General features: G+C 40.2%; 1 protein-coding gene across 1 annotated transcript in view; it reads right to left on the reverse strand.

The window, feature by feature from the left end:
• Positions 1 to 17,637, reverse strand: part of LYST (lysosomal trafficking regulator) — a 556,878-nt gene that overhangs the window by 388,486 nt on the left and 150,755 nt on the right. The window contains 2 exon segments of the mRNA XM_044290763.1: positions 1,836 to 2,026; positions 2,120 to 2,277. Of these exon segments, the coding sequence (XP_044146698.1) occupies positions 1,836 to 2,026; positions 2,120 to 2,277 (349 nt within the window).

Genomic DNA, 17,637 nt, shown 5'->3' on the forward strand with positions numbered 1-17,637 from the left:
CTCAACTATTTAAAGCTGAAGAGATAGTTGAACAATTCAGACTTTTTTATGAAGCACTTTACAATCTTCCCCATCTGAACTTCCAAATCCTTCCCAAGGTAGAGAGGCCAACATCAACTCATTTCTTGACACTTTAGATCTCCCATCCCTGTCCCCAACACAACGGGAATCATTAGCTAGGTCATTTACCCCCTCAGAACTCATAACGGCCATTAAATCAACTCCTAAAGGAAAATACCCAGGCCCTGATGGACGCCCCACAACGTATTACTCTACCTTCAAGGACACTCTTATCCTCTTCCTACTCCCAATTTATAATCTCTCTCTGTCCAATCACCCCATCACAACAGACATGACAAAGGCCACTATCACAATCATACTTTATTACATAGTAATTAGATCTCCCCTCAGTAGTCTTTTTTCTAAAGTGAATAACCATAATTTTGATAATCTTTCAGGGTACTGTAGTTGCCCCATTCCAGTTATTACTTTAGTTGCCCTCCTCTGGACCCTCTCCAGCTCTGCTATGTCTGCCTTGTTTATAGGAGCCCAGAACTGTACACAGTACTTCATGTGTGGTCTGACTAGCGATTTGTAAAGTCGTAGGACTATGTTCTTATCACGGGCATCTATGCCCCTTTTGATGCAACCCATTATCTTATTGGCTTTGGCAACAGCTGCCCGACACTGGCTTTTGCAGCTTAGTTCGCTGTTTATTAAAATTCCTAGATCCTTTTCTATGTCAGTGTTACCGAGTGTTTTACCATTTAGTATGTACGGCTGACTTGCATTATTCCTTCCCATGTGCATAACCTTACATTTGTCAGTGTTAAACCTCATCTGCCACTTATCTGCCCAAGCATCCAATCTATATAGATCCATCTGTAGCAGTATATTGTCCTTTTCAGTGTTAATTACTTTACACAGTTTAGTGTCATCTGAGAAAATTTATACTTTACTATGCAAGCCTTCTACAAGATCATTAATAAACATATTGAAAAGAATAGGGCACAATACTGACCCCTTTAGTACTCCACTAGTGACAGTGACCCAATCTGAGTGTGTACCATTAATAACCACCCTGTGTTTTCTATCGTTGAGCCAGTTACTTACCCACATACAGCCGTTTTCTCCCAGTCCGAGCAGTATCATTTTATATACTAACCTTTTATGTGGTACAGTGTCAAATGCTTTGGAGAAGTCCAGATATATGACATCCATTGATTCGCCGCTGTCAAGTCTAGAACTTACCTCCTCATAGAAACTGATTAAATTAGTTGTCCAGAATACAGATGTACAAGTACAGTAAGGAAGGCAAAGTGACTTCAGACTGTACAAAGCTGCTTGAAATAGGGGAAGGCTATTTAGAAATCGAATGCATATGGAATATTTGGCCCCCATCACCAAGGTTCCATGATATAGTGGTTTAATAGTAGTTTTTCAAGAGAAAAAGGGTCAAGTGGTTACTCTATCATGATAGATTAATGATACTTTAGTTTTACATATTTTAGACCGTGGAACCTAATTTCAAACGGATCTCTCTGATGGGAGTACCAAGTACTAACATGACAAGGGTTTGTTTTATCTACAGAATTGTAGCAAGGAAAAGGTTACCAAGCAATCAGGGTTGTACTCTTCTCTATGTATATAATACTCAATTCACACTACCAATGTGGTTTATGTATTTAACAGAAGTCACAATGTGCTGAAGGATCTTTTTTATAACAGTTATCACAACAAAGTTATATATAGTCTTAACTATACAGTAAAACAGCTGAACAGACTTAATTTAACATGTAAAAAAAAAAAACATTTGGTATCTACTGTATACTTACAGCTAAAGAGGCTAGGTCAACTCCTTTGTTTTTAATAAGAAAACTGTGAATTTTTTCATTTTGCAGGATTTCTTTTGATATATATTTGCAATGATCAATAATAACATTTCCATGTTTACAAGTCATTAATGAAGTAAAATCTGGACCTCGACAATATAAATGAAATGCTTCTTCTATGCCAAGAATAGGACCTTAATAAAATAAAAAAAATATAAAAACCATAAATCATTCTAATTGAAAAAAACAAAACCAAGCTATTTTATTTTTTCTATATTAAATCTTACCATTAAAGAGTAGCAGGTTTCCTAGACACAACTGTCTTCCTGAAAGAATATTGTCTTCTTGAGATGACACATGACCAATCATACAAACTGTTCGATTGGAGTCAGATGAAAGGCTTCCTTTTCTAGGAGGATTATACTCAAGAGTAACCTCTGTTACCCTTAAAAAATAAAAACATAAAAAAAAAAAAAAAAATTAAAACATAATAAAAGTGAGTAAAAAGCAACACATGTAGTACAAAATAAGCATTATAAGGGTTATCCAATAAGTGGCGTAGATATCCAAGCATATTCTGTCAGTGTAAAAGAGCTTGTCTGTACAGGTTGAGACATGTCTAGATATGCAACACACAGAAGCAGTTCAGTCTGACAAAAGCAAAGAAAGTTGAAAGTTGACTGACAGAATGGCAAGGGCAGTACAGTGCGGGTCTACAAAGAAAGGGATTCGGAGCTTAGTTCCATGATTAAATTCCTTACAAAGGAAGAAAAGAAGCCTAAATAAATTCATGAAAAGGATGATCGCTGTATATGATGATGATGATGCACCTTTGTACTACCAAATAAAGTTTTGGGCCAAGGAGTTTAAATGGGGTAGGGAATCAACTGAAGATTACTTCCGTCCAGGGTGACCTGTTGCAGCATCTTCAGAGGGCACAGTTTCCAGTATAATTCATGATGTTTTGATGATGTCAAGAGTCAGTTCCTGGTGGGTGCCAGGAGACTTCTATTCTCAAATTACTACAAGTGATGAAACAGAGGTCCAACCACTATGATCCTGAGACCAACAAGATTCCATACAAAGGAAGCAAAAGTGGTGACCAACATCAAGGAAATTTTGTGTGCAGCAGTCAGCTGGAAAGATCATGTCAACAGTTTTTTGGGGATACAGAAGGCGTTTTATTACAAGAATTCATGCTACACAAGACAAAAATTACTAGCGATACCTATGCTTCAACAATGTAGGCATTAGATGAGGCAATCAAAGAAAAACACAGACAGTGGGATGTTGTCTGCAGGTGTGTTGCTGCTTTACAACAATGCGCAGCTCACAAGTTTTACAAATCACAGGGAATGTAGCTTCATGCAGCTTAACCATCCACCCTACTGTCCAGACCTGGTGATTACTTTCTCTTTTGGAACTTGAAATAATTTCTGCTTGGGCAACGATTTCTTGATGATAATGCAATCAAAGCATTTTTTTTTTTTTTTTTATACTTTATTGAAAGTAAATGGTGTGATACATATATTTGTAAGCATATCGTACAGTAGCAACAACACTAAACAGTACGTGAAAAAAGTACATAAACACAGTAGGTATCATTGACATAATAAGTTGAATAAGTGGTATGAATAACTACATATGCATATCAAGCTGAGAGTATAGCAGTAAAGTCATCAAAAATTTGATAATCTGGTTTCATAGTAAGAACAATTGGCATTAAAATAGTTATGTATTACTGGGAATTAAAGCCTCTGTGGGCCTCCCAGACCCTCCACTTAGTCTTGAATCTAAAAGTTCTGGAAGCCTTTGCTGCAGTTATTTCCTCAAATCTATATATTGCATCTATCTTCCCTATTCAAAGATCATGTGAGGGGAGTTCTGCTGTTAACCAAAAGCATGCTATAAGAAGGCGAGCTGCCATGGAGGAGATTATGAAACAAGGGTGGAATATTGGAAATTATGTTTGAGGGATGCAGGCCTAACAGAGCTAGTTGGTGGGAGGGGTGGATAGATGTGCTGCATATTTTGTTACTTTTTCTGAACAAATCTTCCCACCAGCTTCGGATGGGTGGGCAGGACCACCATATCTGAAAGTGCAGTTCTCCTTTTCACACCACCAAATATCTGAGTTTGAGCTATTATATCTAAATGTGCTATCTGTTTTGTACCATCTCGTCAGAATTTTATATTCATTCTCCTGGATGAGCACACACCGTGATGAAATATGTGGAATCTTAAAAAGTTTGGACTGCTCAGATAAAGACAGGGATGTCTTAAGATCCATCTCCCAGAAACCAATGAAGGCAGGTTTTGGCATAGGGATAGGATTATTAAAGGGGCTTTCCGAGTTATTTTTTTGTTTTGGCAGGCAGACATGTAACTCAGGGCAGCGCTTGTATTCACAACCCTTAGCAGTGCAGGGGGAGGGGCAGAGATTGGTTTTATTGCATGTAAACAAAGGGCCAGAAAAGAACCAGGGAAATGAGGAAATATATACAATTTTTTTTGCATAAAACTTGCTTAGCTTAGTTATATATTGCTGCCTATCAGATTTTCGGTGCTATATAGTTTTTTGTATAGTTGAGAGATTTTTTTATTCATTTTTTTTATTTATTTTTTGAGGGGTATGACTACATATCCATCCTTCAAACCATGTAATAGGTCTAAGTGGAGCCTGGTGAGGGATGTGCTTGGATAGAGTGAAGGAAAGGGGCTAGAGAAGTAAATGTATTGGAAAGAGGTAGTAAAGAAGCAATGTTCTCTCTATTTATTAGTTCCCCCTCTTCTTTAACCCTTTCATGACCATGGGTCATTGATGCCCCAGTAGCTAGGTCAAAATTTACAAGTCTGACATGTCACTTTATGTGGTAATTGCTTTGGAACACTTATTTATCCAAGCCATTCTGAGATTGTTTCTCGTGATACATTGTACTATACTTACTACTTAACATTTCCCATATGTCTACTTTATGTTGGCATCATTTTGGAAATGTCTTTTTTTTTCTTTTTTTTTTTTGGGACGTTATAAGGCTTAGAAGTTTAGAAGCAATTCTAACATTTTTCTGAAAATTTCCAAAACCCACTATTTAAGGACCAGTTCAGGTCTGAAGTCACTTTGTGGGGCTTACATAGTGGAAACCCCCCATAAATGACCCCATTGTAGAAACTACACCCCTCAAGTTACTCAAAACTGATTTTACAAACTTTGTTAACCCTTTAGGTGTTCCACAAGAAAAGGAAAATGGAGATGAAATTTCTAAATTTCACTTTTTTGGCAGATTTTCCATTTTATTACATTTTTTTTCTTTAACACATTGAGGGTTAACAGCCAAACAAAACTCAATATTTATTACCCTGATTCGGCGGTTTACAGAAACACCCCACATGTGGTCATAAACTGATGTAAGGGCGCTCGGCAGGGCGCAGAAGGAAAGGAACGCTGTATGGTTTTTGGAAGGCAGATTTTGCTAAACTGGTTTTAGATGCCATGTCCCATTTAAAGCCCCCCTGATGCACCCCTACAGTAGAAACTCCCAAAAAGTGACCCTATTTTGGAAACTAGGGGATAAGGTGCCAGTTTTATTGGTACTATTTTGGGGTACATAGGATTTTTAATTGCTCTATAATAAGTTTTTTGTGAGGCAAGGTAACAGAAAAATGGCTGTTTTGGCACAGTTTTTTTTTTTTTTTTTACAAGATTCATCTGACAGGGTAGATCATGTGCTATTTTTATTGAGCAGGTTGTTGCGGACGCAATGATATCAAATATGTCTACTTTCTTTGTTTCAGTTTTACATAATAAAGCAATTTTGAAAAAGAAATAATGTTTTTGTGTGTCCATTTTCTGAACACCATATGTTTATTTTCTGCCGTTCGTCTTGTGCAGAAGGTCGTTTTTTGCAGAAAGAGGTGAGGTTTTTATTGGTACCATTTTTGTGTACATAGGATTTTTTGCTCATTATTACACTTTATGGGGCAAGGTGACCAAAAAATTGGCTGTTTTGGAACAGTTTTTATTTATTTATTTTTACAGTGTTTATCTGAGGGGTTAGGTCATGTGGCAGTTTTAAAGAGCAGATTGTTATGGACGTGGCAATACCTAATATGTATACTTTTTCTTATTTATTTAAGTTTTACACAATAATAGAATTTCTGAAACCAAAAAAATTATGTTTTAGTGTCTCCATAGAGCCATAGCTTTTTTTATTTTTTGGGCGATTGTCTTAAATAGGGTATCATTTTTGCGGTATGAGATGACGGTTTGATTGGTACTATTTTGGGGGGTCATAAGCCTTTTTGATCGCTTGCTGTTGCACTTTTTGTGATGCAAGGTGACAAAAATTACTTTTTTTTACAGTTTTTTTATGGTGTTTATCGGACGGCGTCTATCATGTGATATATTTATAGATACGGTCGTTACGAACGCGGTTATACCCAATATGTGTATTTTTAATTTATTTTTTATAGGAAAAGGCCATTTTTTTCCCCAATTTTTTTAAATTTATTTTTACTTTTATTATTTTCACTTTTTTTTTTTATCAAATCCCTCTTGGATCTTGAAGATCCAGTGGGGCTGATGGCTGTACTATACTTTGCAATGCTCTTGCATTGCAAAGTATAATAAAATCAGATTCCCTGCAGGTGGCAACAGCGGACGTTTTTGCAAAGCGTCCGGTTGCCATGGCAACCAGCGCGGCAGGCCCGATGGTGGAGAGAGGGAGCCCCCTCCCTCTATTAACCCAATGGATGCCGCTGCATCTATGGGGTTACAGCAGAGTGTCAGCATAGAGCTGACACACTCTGCCGATGGCAGCGGCTCAGTAATGGAGCCGCCGCCATCAAACACAGCAGGGGGACCGCACCGCAAGGGGGCAGCAGCACTGGAAAGGGGGAGGTATGGCCAGCATTGAGGGACAGGAGCAAATGGGGGCATGATGAATGTATAGGGCAGACCGCATCAGGGCAGGAGATAAGCTTCAGATCGGGGGGGGGGGCACGAGGACACTACCTGATTTCAGGCTCTGATCTGCAGAGCGCAGATCAGAACCTGAAACCAGCATTTTTTCACTGCCGCGATCTGATTGGTTAGTATGCACAGACTAACCAATCAGATCGATTGCCGGCAAGGGGCCACTGATTGGTCCCTTGCCGGCATTACTGAACTGTATGCTGTCCCTGTCAGCAGCAGGACAGGGGCAGAAGCTTTAAAGGGTTTCTACCACTTTGATTTCACATAATTAGGTGTCAGACACTAGCGATCAGATAGTGTCTGCTCTGCCAAATTATCCTGCTATAATAGCTTTTGGGGCAGCCGTTTACCTAAAAAAAGAACTTATATTGATATGTTAATGACCCTCTAGGTGCTATGGGGGCGTCATTAGCACCTAGAGGATCGGTCTACCTTCTCAAGATGCCACCGCCCAGCGCCTCCCTCCAGCCCGCCCATCTGCTTCGGAATGCGATCAAACGGATGACTTCACGCGCATGCGCCGTGCGCGGCTGTATTCGGTGCATGCGCAGTGAATGTCCGACCGCTTCCCTGCTCAGACATCTCCACTGCGCCGATGACGTCATAGTGCTCCATCGGGCGCAGGCGCAGTGGAGATGTCTGAGCAGGGAAGCGGTCGGACATTCACTGCGCATGCGCCGAATACAGCCGCGCACGGCGCATGCGCGTGAAGTCGTCCGTTTGATCGCATTCCGAAGCAGATGGGCGGGCTGGAGGGAGGCGCTGGGCGGCGGCATCTTGAGAAGGTAGACCGATCCTCTAGGTGCTAATGACGCCCCCATAGCACCTAGAGGGTCATTAACATATCAATATAAGTTCTTTTTTTAGGTAAACGGCTGCCCCAAAAGCTATTATAGCAGGATAGTTTGGCAGAGCAGACACTAGCGGATCGCTAGTGTCTGACACCTAATTATGTGAAATCAAAGTGGTAGAAACCCTTTAATCCAAGCGCTTTGCAGCGCTTGGATTAAAGAACTGGCTTGATGTCTATACACGTGGTAGCTGCACGGGGTATGTGCAGCTATCATGCATATATGTGGATTGCGGGCGTGAAGGGGTTAAAGAAGTATAGGATGGGGAGTTGGGACATTCTTAGCGAGGGTGGAAGAATTGTCTTAACTCCACTGGGGCTAGTTCTATCAAATCTCTCACCGGAATGAGTGGGGAAGGAAGTGAAAAACACCATACTGAATTTTGGAACCATTTCCACACATTGAGTGTGGCTTTAACTACTGGATTAGGTCCTGTATTGTTAGGCTACTTTCACACTTGCGTTCGGGGCTCCGCTTGCGAGTTCCTTTTGAAGGCTCTCACAAGCGGCCCCGAACGGATCTGTCCTCAGAATGCATCAGTCTGGCACAGTTTGTCCTCCGCTCAGCAGGCGGACACCCGAACGCTGCTTGCAGCGTTCGGATGTCCACCTGGCCGTGCGGAGGCAAACGGATCCGTACAATGTAAGTCAACGGGGACGGATCCGTTTGAAGTTGACACAGTATGGCTCATTTTTCAAACGGATCCGTCCCCCATGGACTTTCAATGTAAAGTCAAAACGGATCCGTTTGCACTATCATGAACAAAAAAAATAAAAAATGCAAACGGATCCGTTCTGAACGGATCTAAGCGTTTGCATTATAGGTGCGGATCCGTCTGTGCAGATACCAGACGGATCCGCACCTAAACGCAGGTGTGAAAGTAGCCTTAGGGGGATTTTCAGTGTCCCTATAAGTAGTATTCTAAAAGGATGACTGGAAGTTCCAGGATTCCATCTCTACCCAAGATTTATGCGCTGGTCTACGAAACCAGTCCAAGACTCTTGACAGATGAATAGCCCTGTTATATAGTAGGGGATTGGGTAAACCTATGCCCCCCACGGCTCTAGGTCTCTGAAGGGTTGATGTGGCTAATCTTGGACTTTTCTGCCTCCATATAAATCTGCGTATCTGCATTATAAGAGTTGTGTAGAAGTCCTTTGGTATAGGAATAGGCAATACTTGTTGTAGATGGTTAAGTCTAGGGATGATTAGTGAGGTAGCCAAGTTTTTACATCCAAACCAGGAACAATTTCGGGAGATCTAGTTGGGTCAGCTGTTCAAGTATAGATTGGATCTAGCCCATGTGATCAATTGCGCTGGTTCCTCAAGGGTGATCATTTAGCTATTCAGCCATAGCTTATCCCATGTTAGCTGAGTAAGTGACATATCAAAGAGGGACAAATGGCATTTATGTTTTTAGCTTAGTTTATTTTCATACTTAATCGAAGACAGACAGGCCTTTTTAGGGAAACTGTACTTACACCTGCCTGTGATGTCAGGCTAGTGCCCTGTAAGCCAAATTTATGTATAACATTGTCAACGTGTGAACATCAGTTTCATGTCTTAATCTGACAGACCACCTGTACAGGTCTGATTTTGCATTATCTTGCTCTGTCAATCTTTTTATTCCAATAAAAATAGATTTGACAAGTATAGATTGGAGTAGTGGGCTGTAGTTAAGCTTGAAGAGATTGCTTGGATCTGGACCAATTTTTATTTCTAAGTACGTGATATATGGTGCATCCCAATTAAAGTGAGTGTTAGCTTTTAAGTTCACACTCAGGATTTCAGATTTTTTTATGTTCATCTTGAAATTGGATAGAGGGCTGAATTGTTCCAATAGATCATATATATGAGGCAGCGAGGTAGTTGGGTTTGTTGTCATTATCAGTAAATTATCGGCAAATGCAGCTGCATTATGCTCTTGTTTGCCTAATTTAATTCCTTCTATTTTTTCCTCCTGCCCGATGGCTTGAAGAAGTGGTTCTATCATCATCACAAAAAGCAGGGGGAACAGCAGCGGGAATCCTTGTCTGGTACCATTTCGGATCCCAAATGAGGGAGATATATTGTCATTCACCAGTACTGCTGCCGAGGCATTGGAGTACATAGCAAATGTGGCATTAATGAAAGATTCTGGAAGGTTTAATTTGATCAGGATATGTTACATAAAAAGTCCCAGTTCACCCTATCGAATGCCTTTTCTGCATCAGTACTCAACAATACCAGGGGGAGGCAATGTTTATTTGCATGGTACAGAGCATCTAACATTAGAGCTGAATTGTCCTTGTCCTCTCGCCCCTTGATAAAACCCTGGTCTAGTCTCTATGGATCAAAGTGGTGAGATACAGTGAAAGATGGTTGGCTAGCATCTTTGCAAGTAATTTTAAGTCTAAATTCAGTAATGAAATGGGGCGGTAACTCGAGCAGTGAGCCGAATCTTTACCTTCTTTGAGGAGGATGGTAATGTGTGCTCTGGTCACGTCACTTGGTAGAGGGGAAACTTGGAATGGTGGTTGCATATAGGCAACAAGTGTGGGATTAAAGATTTGCTAAAGGTACGGTAGTAAATAGCTGGGAAGCCATCAGGGCCTGGGGCTTTCCCTCTTGGGAGTCGTTTTATGGCCATAACAAGTTCTTTCACGCTAAAGGGGGATCCTAGGGCCGACCTTTGGACATCATCTAGCTTGGGAAGTGGTATAGAGCTGAGAAAGGCATTATTAGATTCCAGAGGGGAGGGGTTATTTTTTCCTATCTCTCGTTGGGGAATATTATAGAGTGATTGATAGTAAGCCTGAAATTGTAGGGCTATGGCCTTGGTTGTTATGGCTGTTCCTCCTTCTTGTTTATTAGTTTTACTTATGTGATTGTGTGCTTTCCTCTTTTTAATATAGCTCATCATAAATTTGTAGGCTTTGTTACCATGGGCAAAATATTTGAAACGGGAGTGTAAATAGTATTTGGCTGAAGGAGGTTTTTCAGTTCGGATCTGAGATTACTTAGCTGGGATAAATGTTTCTCCGCCAGAGTCCGTTTGTGAAAACCTATTTTTTTTTTTTTTACATTTCTGAAAGGAATATTTCTAAACAAGCATTTTTTTTTTTCTTTTTAAAGATAGATTCCCATTTTAATAAATTGGTCTCTTACATATGCTTTGTGAGCATCCCATACCATATGATGGGATGTCTCTGGGATGGAGTTTAGACAAAAATATTTGTCAGTTCAGTTGATGTAATCAGCTGATCATTGAGCCTCCATTTGAAAGCCCGTGGGGCTAGTTGTGGAGTTGTAATGGTAAGATATATTGGGGAATGATCTGAGAGATGTATAGAATCAATGTTTGCTCTAGTACAACACTGGAGGTGTTCCTTAGATAAAAATAAGTAATCTAGTCTATGGTATGACCTATGTAAATTGGAAAAGAAGGTATAGTCGCAAAAGAAGGGATTAAAAATTCTCCATGCGTCAACCAACTGGGAGTTGTGGAACTTTTTGCGTAGGGAGTTCAAAGCTTTATACTATAAAGCCGATTTTTGAGATGATGAGTCAATTAATGGTCCCAAAGCGTTGTTGAAATCTCCTCCCATCACAACCACACTCTCTCTAAACCCTTCCATAATTAGGAAGAACGTTTTAAACCATATATGTTGGTTAGAATTGGGAGCATATATATTGATGAACGTAAACATTTGGTTACTGATAGTGCCTTTAAGCATAATATATTGACCTTCATGGTCCTGAACATGGGAGCAATATTGAAATTGGAATCCTTTTTGAAGCCAATACTAACACAACTGGAGGCTGAGGAATTTGATCCACAATGATACCATATTGAGAAATTAGAGTATGATAAGTTGGGGTAGTGATTAAATTTAAAGTGTTTTTCTTGGAGGAAAATGACCAAACTTCCTTTTTTTTTTCAATTGGGAGAAGATTTGACATCTTTTAGAAGGAGAGTTACAACCTTTAACATTGTAGGAGGTTATGTGTATGTCAGTCATGATCTAGAATATAAGGGGTGATATAGAGGCTATAAGTTAATAAATGGTGTGGATTTCTTAAAATATAGGAGGTAATACTCAGCCTCCAGGAGTGTAGCTGTTTTCCCTGTAAGGGGGTCTCATCTAATATGTTCAGTATTAGTTTGTTCACAATTATACCTACTGAAACAAAAATTTACAAGAGCAGGAAATAAACAAGAAGCATAGAGTCATTCACATGCTATTGCTGACAGTTAAAACATTTTCGTCATAATGGCAATACATGAGAAGTAGGAAGATTGATACTGGGGGGGGGGGGGGGGCAATGTTCTTGATTAGTTCACCCTAGATCAGAATTAGGGATCAGGTCAATATAGAAGAGATATTGGCCAGAGGAGGCCATTAGTGAGGAATATTAGTATAGTGGGAGCTGGATGTTAGGTAAGTGATAGAGCTTATGAGAGTAGAATGGGTGACAGTATATTGAAATACTTTACTGAGAGAGGACAGGTGCAACCATATAAGTAAATTACATCCCCATAGGAAGACGTTTTGGGATGATCCCATGGTTCAGCTTGAGTTAAGTTCAGGAGGGTGGTTAAGTCCTGGACAGGGTCCCAATTCTGAATGTCAAAAGGGCCAATCCCCAAGAGATCGTATGCTGGATCCAAATCCTAGAAGGAGGTGATAAAGACCCTGAGGCCCTCATATATGAAAGATATTCCAAATGGAAATGAACATCTGTAGATGTTGTACCTTATCTGTATTTTGTTGGACCTTAGCCAGTCAGTGGTTTAATAGCTCTCCTCTTTCTCAGGGTGGATTGGGCCAGATCCTGGAAAACCAGAATGTTATTGCCATTCCAGTCTATTGATCTGGCATTACGTGCTTTTGAGAGGATGGCTTCTTTAACTTGGAACCCCAGAAATTTACAGATTACATCTCTGGTTGGCTCCTTGGTTGAGGGTTTGGGTTTTAAGGCTCTATGTGCCCACTCCAATATAAATTCATGGGCTGTGTCGGGCCCTAAAAGCGGATTTGTAAGACAGTGTTGGGAAGATTGCAGGGTGCCACTGTTCCTGGAACACCGCGAAAGCGCAAATTGTTGCGTCTTCCTCTATTCTTCTAATCCTTGATTGCACTGTATAGTGTATTGAGGTTCTTTTGGATCAAATTGATGCGCTGCGAAGGTCTAAGAATCTTCCAAGGCCTCAACTGGTCTACCTACCTGGCGAACTTCCTGCTTAATGGACGACAGGTCTGAACTTAGCAGTTCAAATACTGTGGCTAATGATGAGGCTAGAACTTCTTTCAAATATGAGCGGGAGATAGGCAAGCTTTCTATATCTTCCCTACTTTCTTGGTCCGGAGATGAATGCTCAGCTTGACTGTGTCCTTTAGCATGTGGGGTGGCCGGCGCCATCTTAGGCTCTCGGGCTGCTGCAGCTGCGGCCGCTTTCTTGATAAATTTCTCCACCACTTGCTGATTTTTTCTGTTGACTGAGTGCTTCTCCAGCTTTGGAATCACCAATTTTAACCATTGTGGAGCCTCCACTCTGTAAAAACATGCTGTTAGGCTGAATGCACACGGCCGTGAGCGTTCCGTGGAACATTGGTTGCTATGACGCCGTGCGCTCCCTGCTGCCGCCGCAATACAGTAATGCACTGGTATGATCTCCATGGTGAGATTTGACATGGAGCAGCGGGACTCTGCTTCCATCTCCCTCAAGCGCTGGCTCCACCCCCCCACCTTTTATTTTTCACAGCTCTTTTGGAAAATGAAAGGTGGACTCTGATAGGTTCTTATGGGCAACTAAGTTCTACTTTACACCAGTTTGATAAATCTCCATTTTCTTTTTTCAGGTAGACAACTTATTGAACACCCCATATATATATATATATATATATAATGAAGAAAATCCGCAGCACTCCTTGAAGTGTAGAAAAAATGTGTAGTTTTATTCACACATGTCAAATAAGACAACGTTTCGGTTCTCTCACAGAACCTTTTTCAAGTCAAGTGAACATAAAGTGCATAAGTGCTAGTATAAATACATCATCACATTGTAGTCAATTAGTCATCAACCAATACAAAATCAGTGCACTCCCATATTTAGGGCATGTTACAATTCATTCCTTCTCTCTCTGTGCCTAGATAGAGACTAATCACAGTGCTTCTCCATTCATGATTCACATTTACTACATACAAGTGCCAAAATTAAAGTGCAAAGTGCAATATAAACCCTATTTCCTAAGTTACCTTGCTGTGGTTATATATGAAGGAACAGGAGGAGATGGCGTCTGAACTCGTGTGGAGGCACGCCACCGCTCGCGTCTCTCCCTCCTCAGTGCGCATGTGTCAATTCCATCCCCACTGACAACGCAGTACATAACCTCTCTGCGTCATCCGAAGGCGGAGATCTAACGTCATGACGTCAGATCCACTCCGTCAGCCACCACCACGCACGCATGCGTGCCAGTGAGCCGCGGCAGTGATCCACGCCAAGTCATAGATCTCTTCCGCCATTTTACTCTAGGGCAATCGTTTGGGCATTGTCTTGCGCCTTTAACTCCTTCTGTTCCTTCTTACCTCTTACCAACCAGCAAAGGTACAGGCTTGAACCATATTTTCAAAAAGAGCATAGAATATTCTATCATGAATTCGTCATGTAACATCCATTGGGTCCACCCCATACATTATAATGAATACACACAGAAGTTAGATCAGTGAAAGGGCATTATCCAACCATCCCTCCTGTCACCCTAAATTTGTTCCTTCATATATAACCACAGCAAGGTAACTTAGGAAATAGGGTTTATATTGCACTTTGCACTTTAATTTTGGCACTTGTATGTAGTAAATGTGAATCATGAATGGAGAAGCACTGTGATTAGTCTCTATCTAGGCACAGAGAGAGAAGGAATGAATTGTAACATGCCCTAAATATGGGAGTGCACTGATTTTGTATTGGTTGATGACTAATTGACTACAATGTGATGATGTATTTATACTAGCACTTATGCACTTTATGTTCACTTGACTTGAAAAAGGTTCTGTGAGAGAACCGAAACGTTGTCTTATTTGACATGTGTGAATAAAACTACACATTTTTTCTACACTTCAAGGAGTGCTGCGGATTTTCTTCATTGTTTTACGTCTCGAATCGAGGGACCACCGCCGGCACCACACAGCTACGGCTGAGTAAAACGACAGGAGTGCTGCCTGAAACTTCTTATATATATATATATATATATATATATATATATTTATTTGGTCAACAATTAATTGAGAAATCAAGCAGTTTAGCCATTTATACTTCACTGAGGGACAATACAGATTATTTTCATCCATGAGTGATTGTGAATGATTGTAAACCAAAAGCAGAACAGATCTAAATCTTTCCATTATACCCCATCTATTTGGAGGCTCCACTCTTGGTTTTAGCTCACAATTAGTAATGGAAATCACTGAGCAAACACTGATCAAAACACTGATGTGTGAAAGAGGCCTAACTCTTGTTACATACAGATTATTCGGAAAATCTTCAGACCCTATCACATTTTCACACTTTGTCATGTTGTGGCTTTGTTCTTCAATTAAAACAAATATTATTTCCCCCAATTATTCTGCTCTCAATACTCCATAATGAGAAAGTGAAAAGAGAAGGTTTGAAACCATTGCAAATTTACTGAAAAGGAAAAACTAAAAACTAGCACTGATAAAAGTATTTAGATCCTTTGCTCAGTACTTTGTTGAAGTACTTTTGGCAGCTCCTATAGTCTCTAGTCTTCTTTGGTATAAAGCCACGAGGGTTGCATTTCTGCCATTCTTCTCTACAGATCCTTTCAAGCTCTGTCAGGTTGGATGGGGACCATAGTTGGACAACCATATTCAGTGCAGCAGAAATGTTTTTGTATCCTTCTCCAGATCTGTGTCTCCTGAAAATGTTGGTATCTGAGCACTACAGGCAGTTCTTTCCTCCTTATAGCTTGGTTTTTGCTCTGCTAGGTATTGCCAGCTGTGAGACCTTATATAGACAGAGTGGTCTTTCCAAATCGTATCCAATAAAATGACCTTACCACAAATGAACAAAAATCAAGGAGTAGAAACAACTTAGGGCTCTTGCACACAATTTTTTTTCTTTCCATGTCTGTTCCGCTTTTTCTGAAGACCGTACACGAAACAATTCATTTCAATGGGTCCGTAAAAAAAAAAAAAAAAAGGAAGGTACAGGTACTGTGTGCCTTCCGTTTCCGTATGTCTGTATTTCAGTGCCTAAAAAAAATAGAACATGTCCTATTATAGTTCGCATTACGGACAAGGATAGTACAGTACTATTAGGGGCCAGCTGTTTCGCAAAATAGAGCAGAAGAGCGCAACAAGAGGGGGAACGGTGCTCATAGGGTGGTATGTACGTATAAGGAAGGGATGTTTGGACAGATTAAGCTCACCTTGTGTGGCTGTGCGAACGTAGGCTCAACACTAGTATACGTAGTTGATGGTGGGTGTCGTCGGTCGGTGCTGCCAGTGTCGTCTAGTACTCACTTGGATGGGTTGCCAGCCCTTGTAAGGTGAACGGTAATGTTGGAAGTGATGGAGCCCATGTAAAGGTCCACACCCTTGGTGGAGACACTATCGGCGCAACTGAACGACTCACCTGGTCGTTCAGTTGCGCCGATAGTGTCCCCACCAAGGGTGAGGACCTTTACACTGGCTCCATCCCTTCCAACATTCCGCAAAATACGGAATGCACATGGACATCTGTATTTTTTGCGGATTCGTTTTTTTGTTGACCGCAAAATACATACGGTCGCATGCAAGAGGCTTATAGATGAAAAGAATGAAATGGACGGACCTTAGAGCAAAATTTTAAGTGTAATAGCAAATGGAAAATTTTAGCTTTTCCTTTTTAATAAATTTGCAAAACATTTCTAAAATTCTCTATTCACTTTCTCATTATTTAGTATTAATGGGAGGAAACTTATTTTTTTTATTTTAGCACGAGGTAAAATAAAATGTAAAAATAAAAGCGAAAGGGTCTTAAGACTTTCCAAGTGCATCGTAGGAGCTTTACAAAAATAAAGGCAGGACCAAATTAATCACATAACTGAGAGGAACAGAGTCAAACAGATGCCATTAACTATGGTGGGGTCCATGCAGTTTCCATTCAAAAGACCGTTTTTGAGGGAATCTAAAAGAAATGTGCACAGGCCCCTACAGAAAAAGCAGAAAACAAAAGGCGTTTCTACTTAAAATATTTTTCAAGTCGAAACATCAATATGTTTGCTGCTTTTTGGTGAAATAAAAAAAAACATTTCTTGAAGTACATGCTGCAGATATTCTTTGTCTTCTCATATGCTGGGATCCAGACACAGGATCTAACACTGCGTGCACAAAGACACACTGAATTATTATCAGGTACCTGATTACTGGGAGTCATTTTCACCTATTGAGGGTTTTGGAGTGCTGCTTTCTGTTTACTAAGTCCTTAAATAGCTTTTTCCATTTTAATCTATTCTTCCTGTAACACAGCAAGGGTTAACAGCCAAACAAAACAATATTTATTACCCTGATTCTGTAGTTTATACCCCATATGTGGTCAACATATGGATTTTGGACAGCAGTTGTTTGGATAAGTTGCCTTGTGCACAAGATCCCTTGATGCACTCATACAGTAGAAACTTCCAAAATGTAAACCTACTTTGGAAACTACAGGATGTGTAGTTTTATTGGTACTATTTTGGGGTACATATGATTTTTGATTGTTCTTTTTGTGAGACACAGTTTCTATTATTTGATTTTTACAGGGTTTACCTGATAGGATAGGTCATGTGTTATTTCTATAGAGCACTTCGTTACAGTTGTTTCAGTTTTGCATAAAGGATTTTTTGGAATTTTTTTTTTTTTTTTCATTTTCTGAAAGTCAATATATATTTTTTAAAACATTTTCTGCCAATCGTCTTGAGTAGGGACTTTATTTTATTTTAGGCCTCTTGCA

This window comes from Bufo gargarizans, chromosome 4 (genome assembly GCF_014858855.1).
Source record: "Bufo gargarizans isolate SCDJY-AF-19 chromosome 4, ASM1485885v1, whole genome shotgun sequence".
Taxonomy (NCBI): domain Eukaryota; kingdom Metazoa; phylum Chordata; class Amphibia; order Anura; family Bufonidae; genus Bufo; species Bufo gargarizans.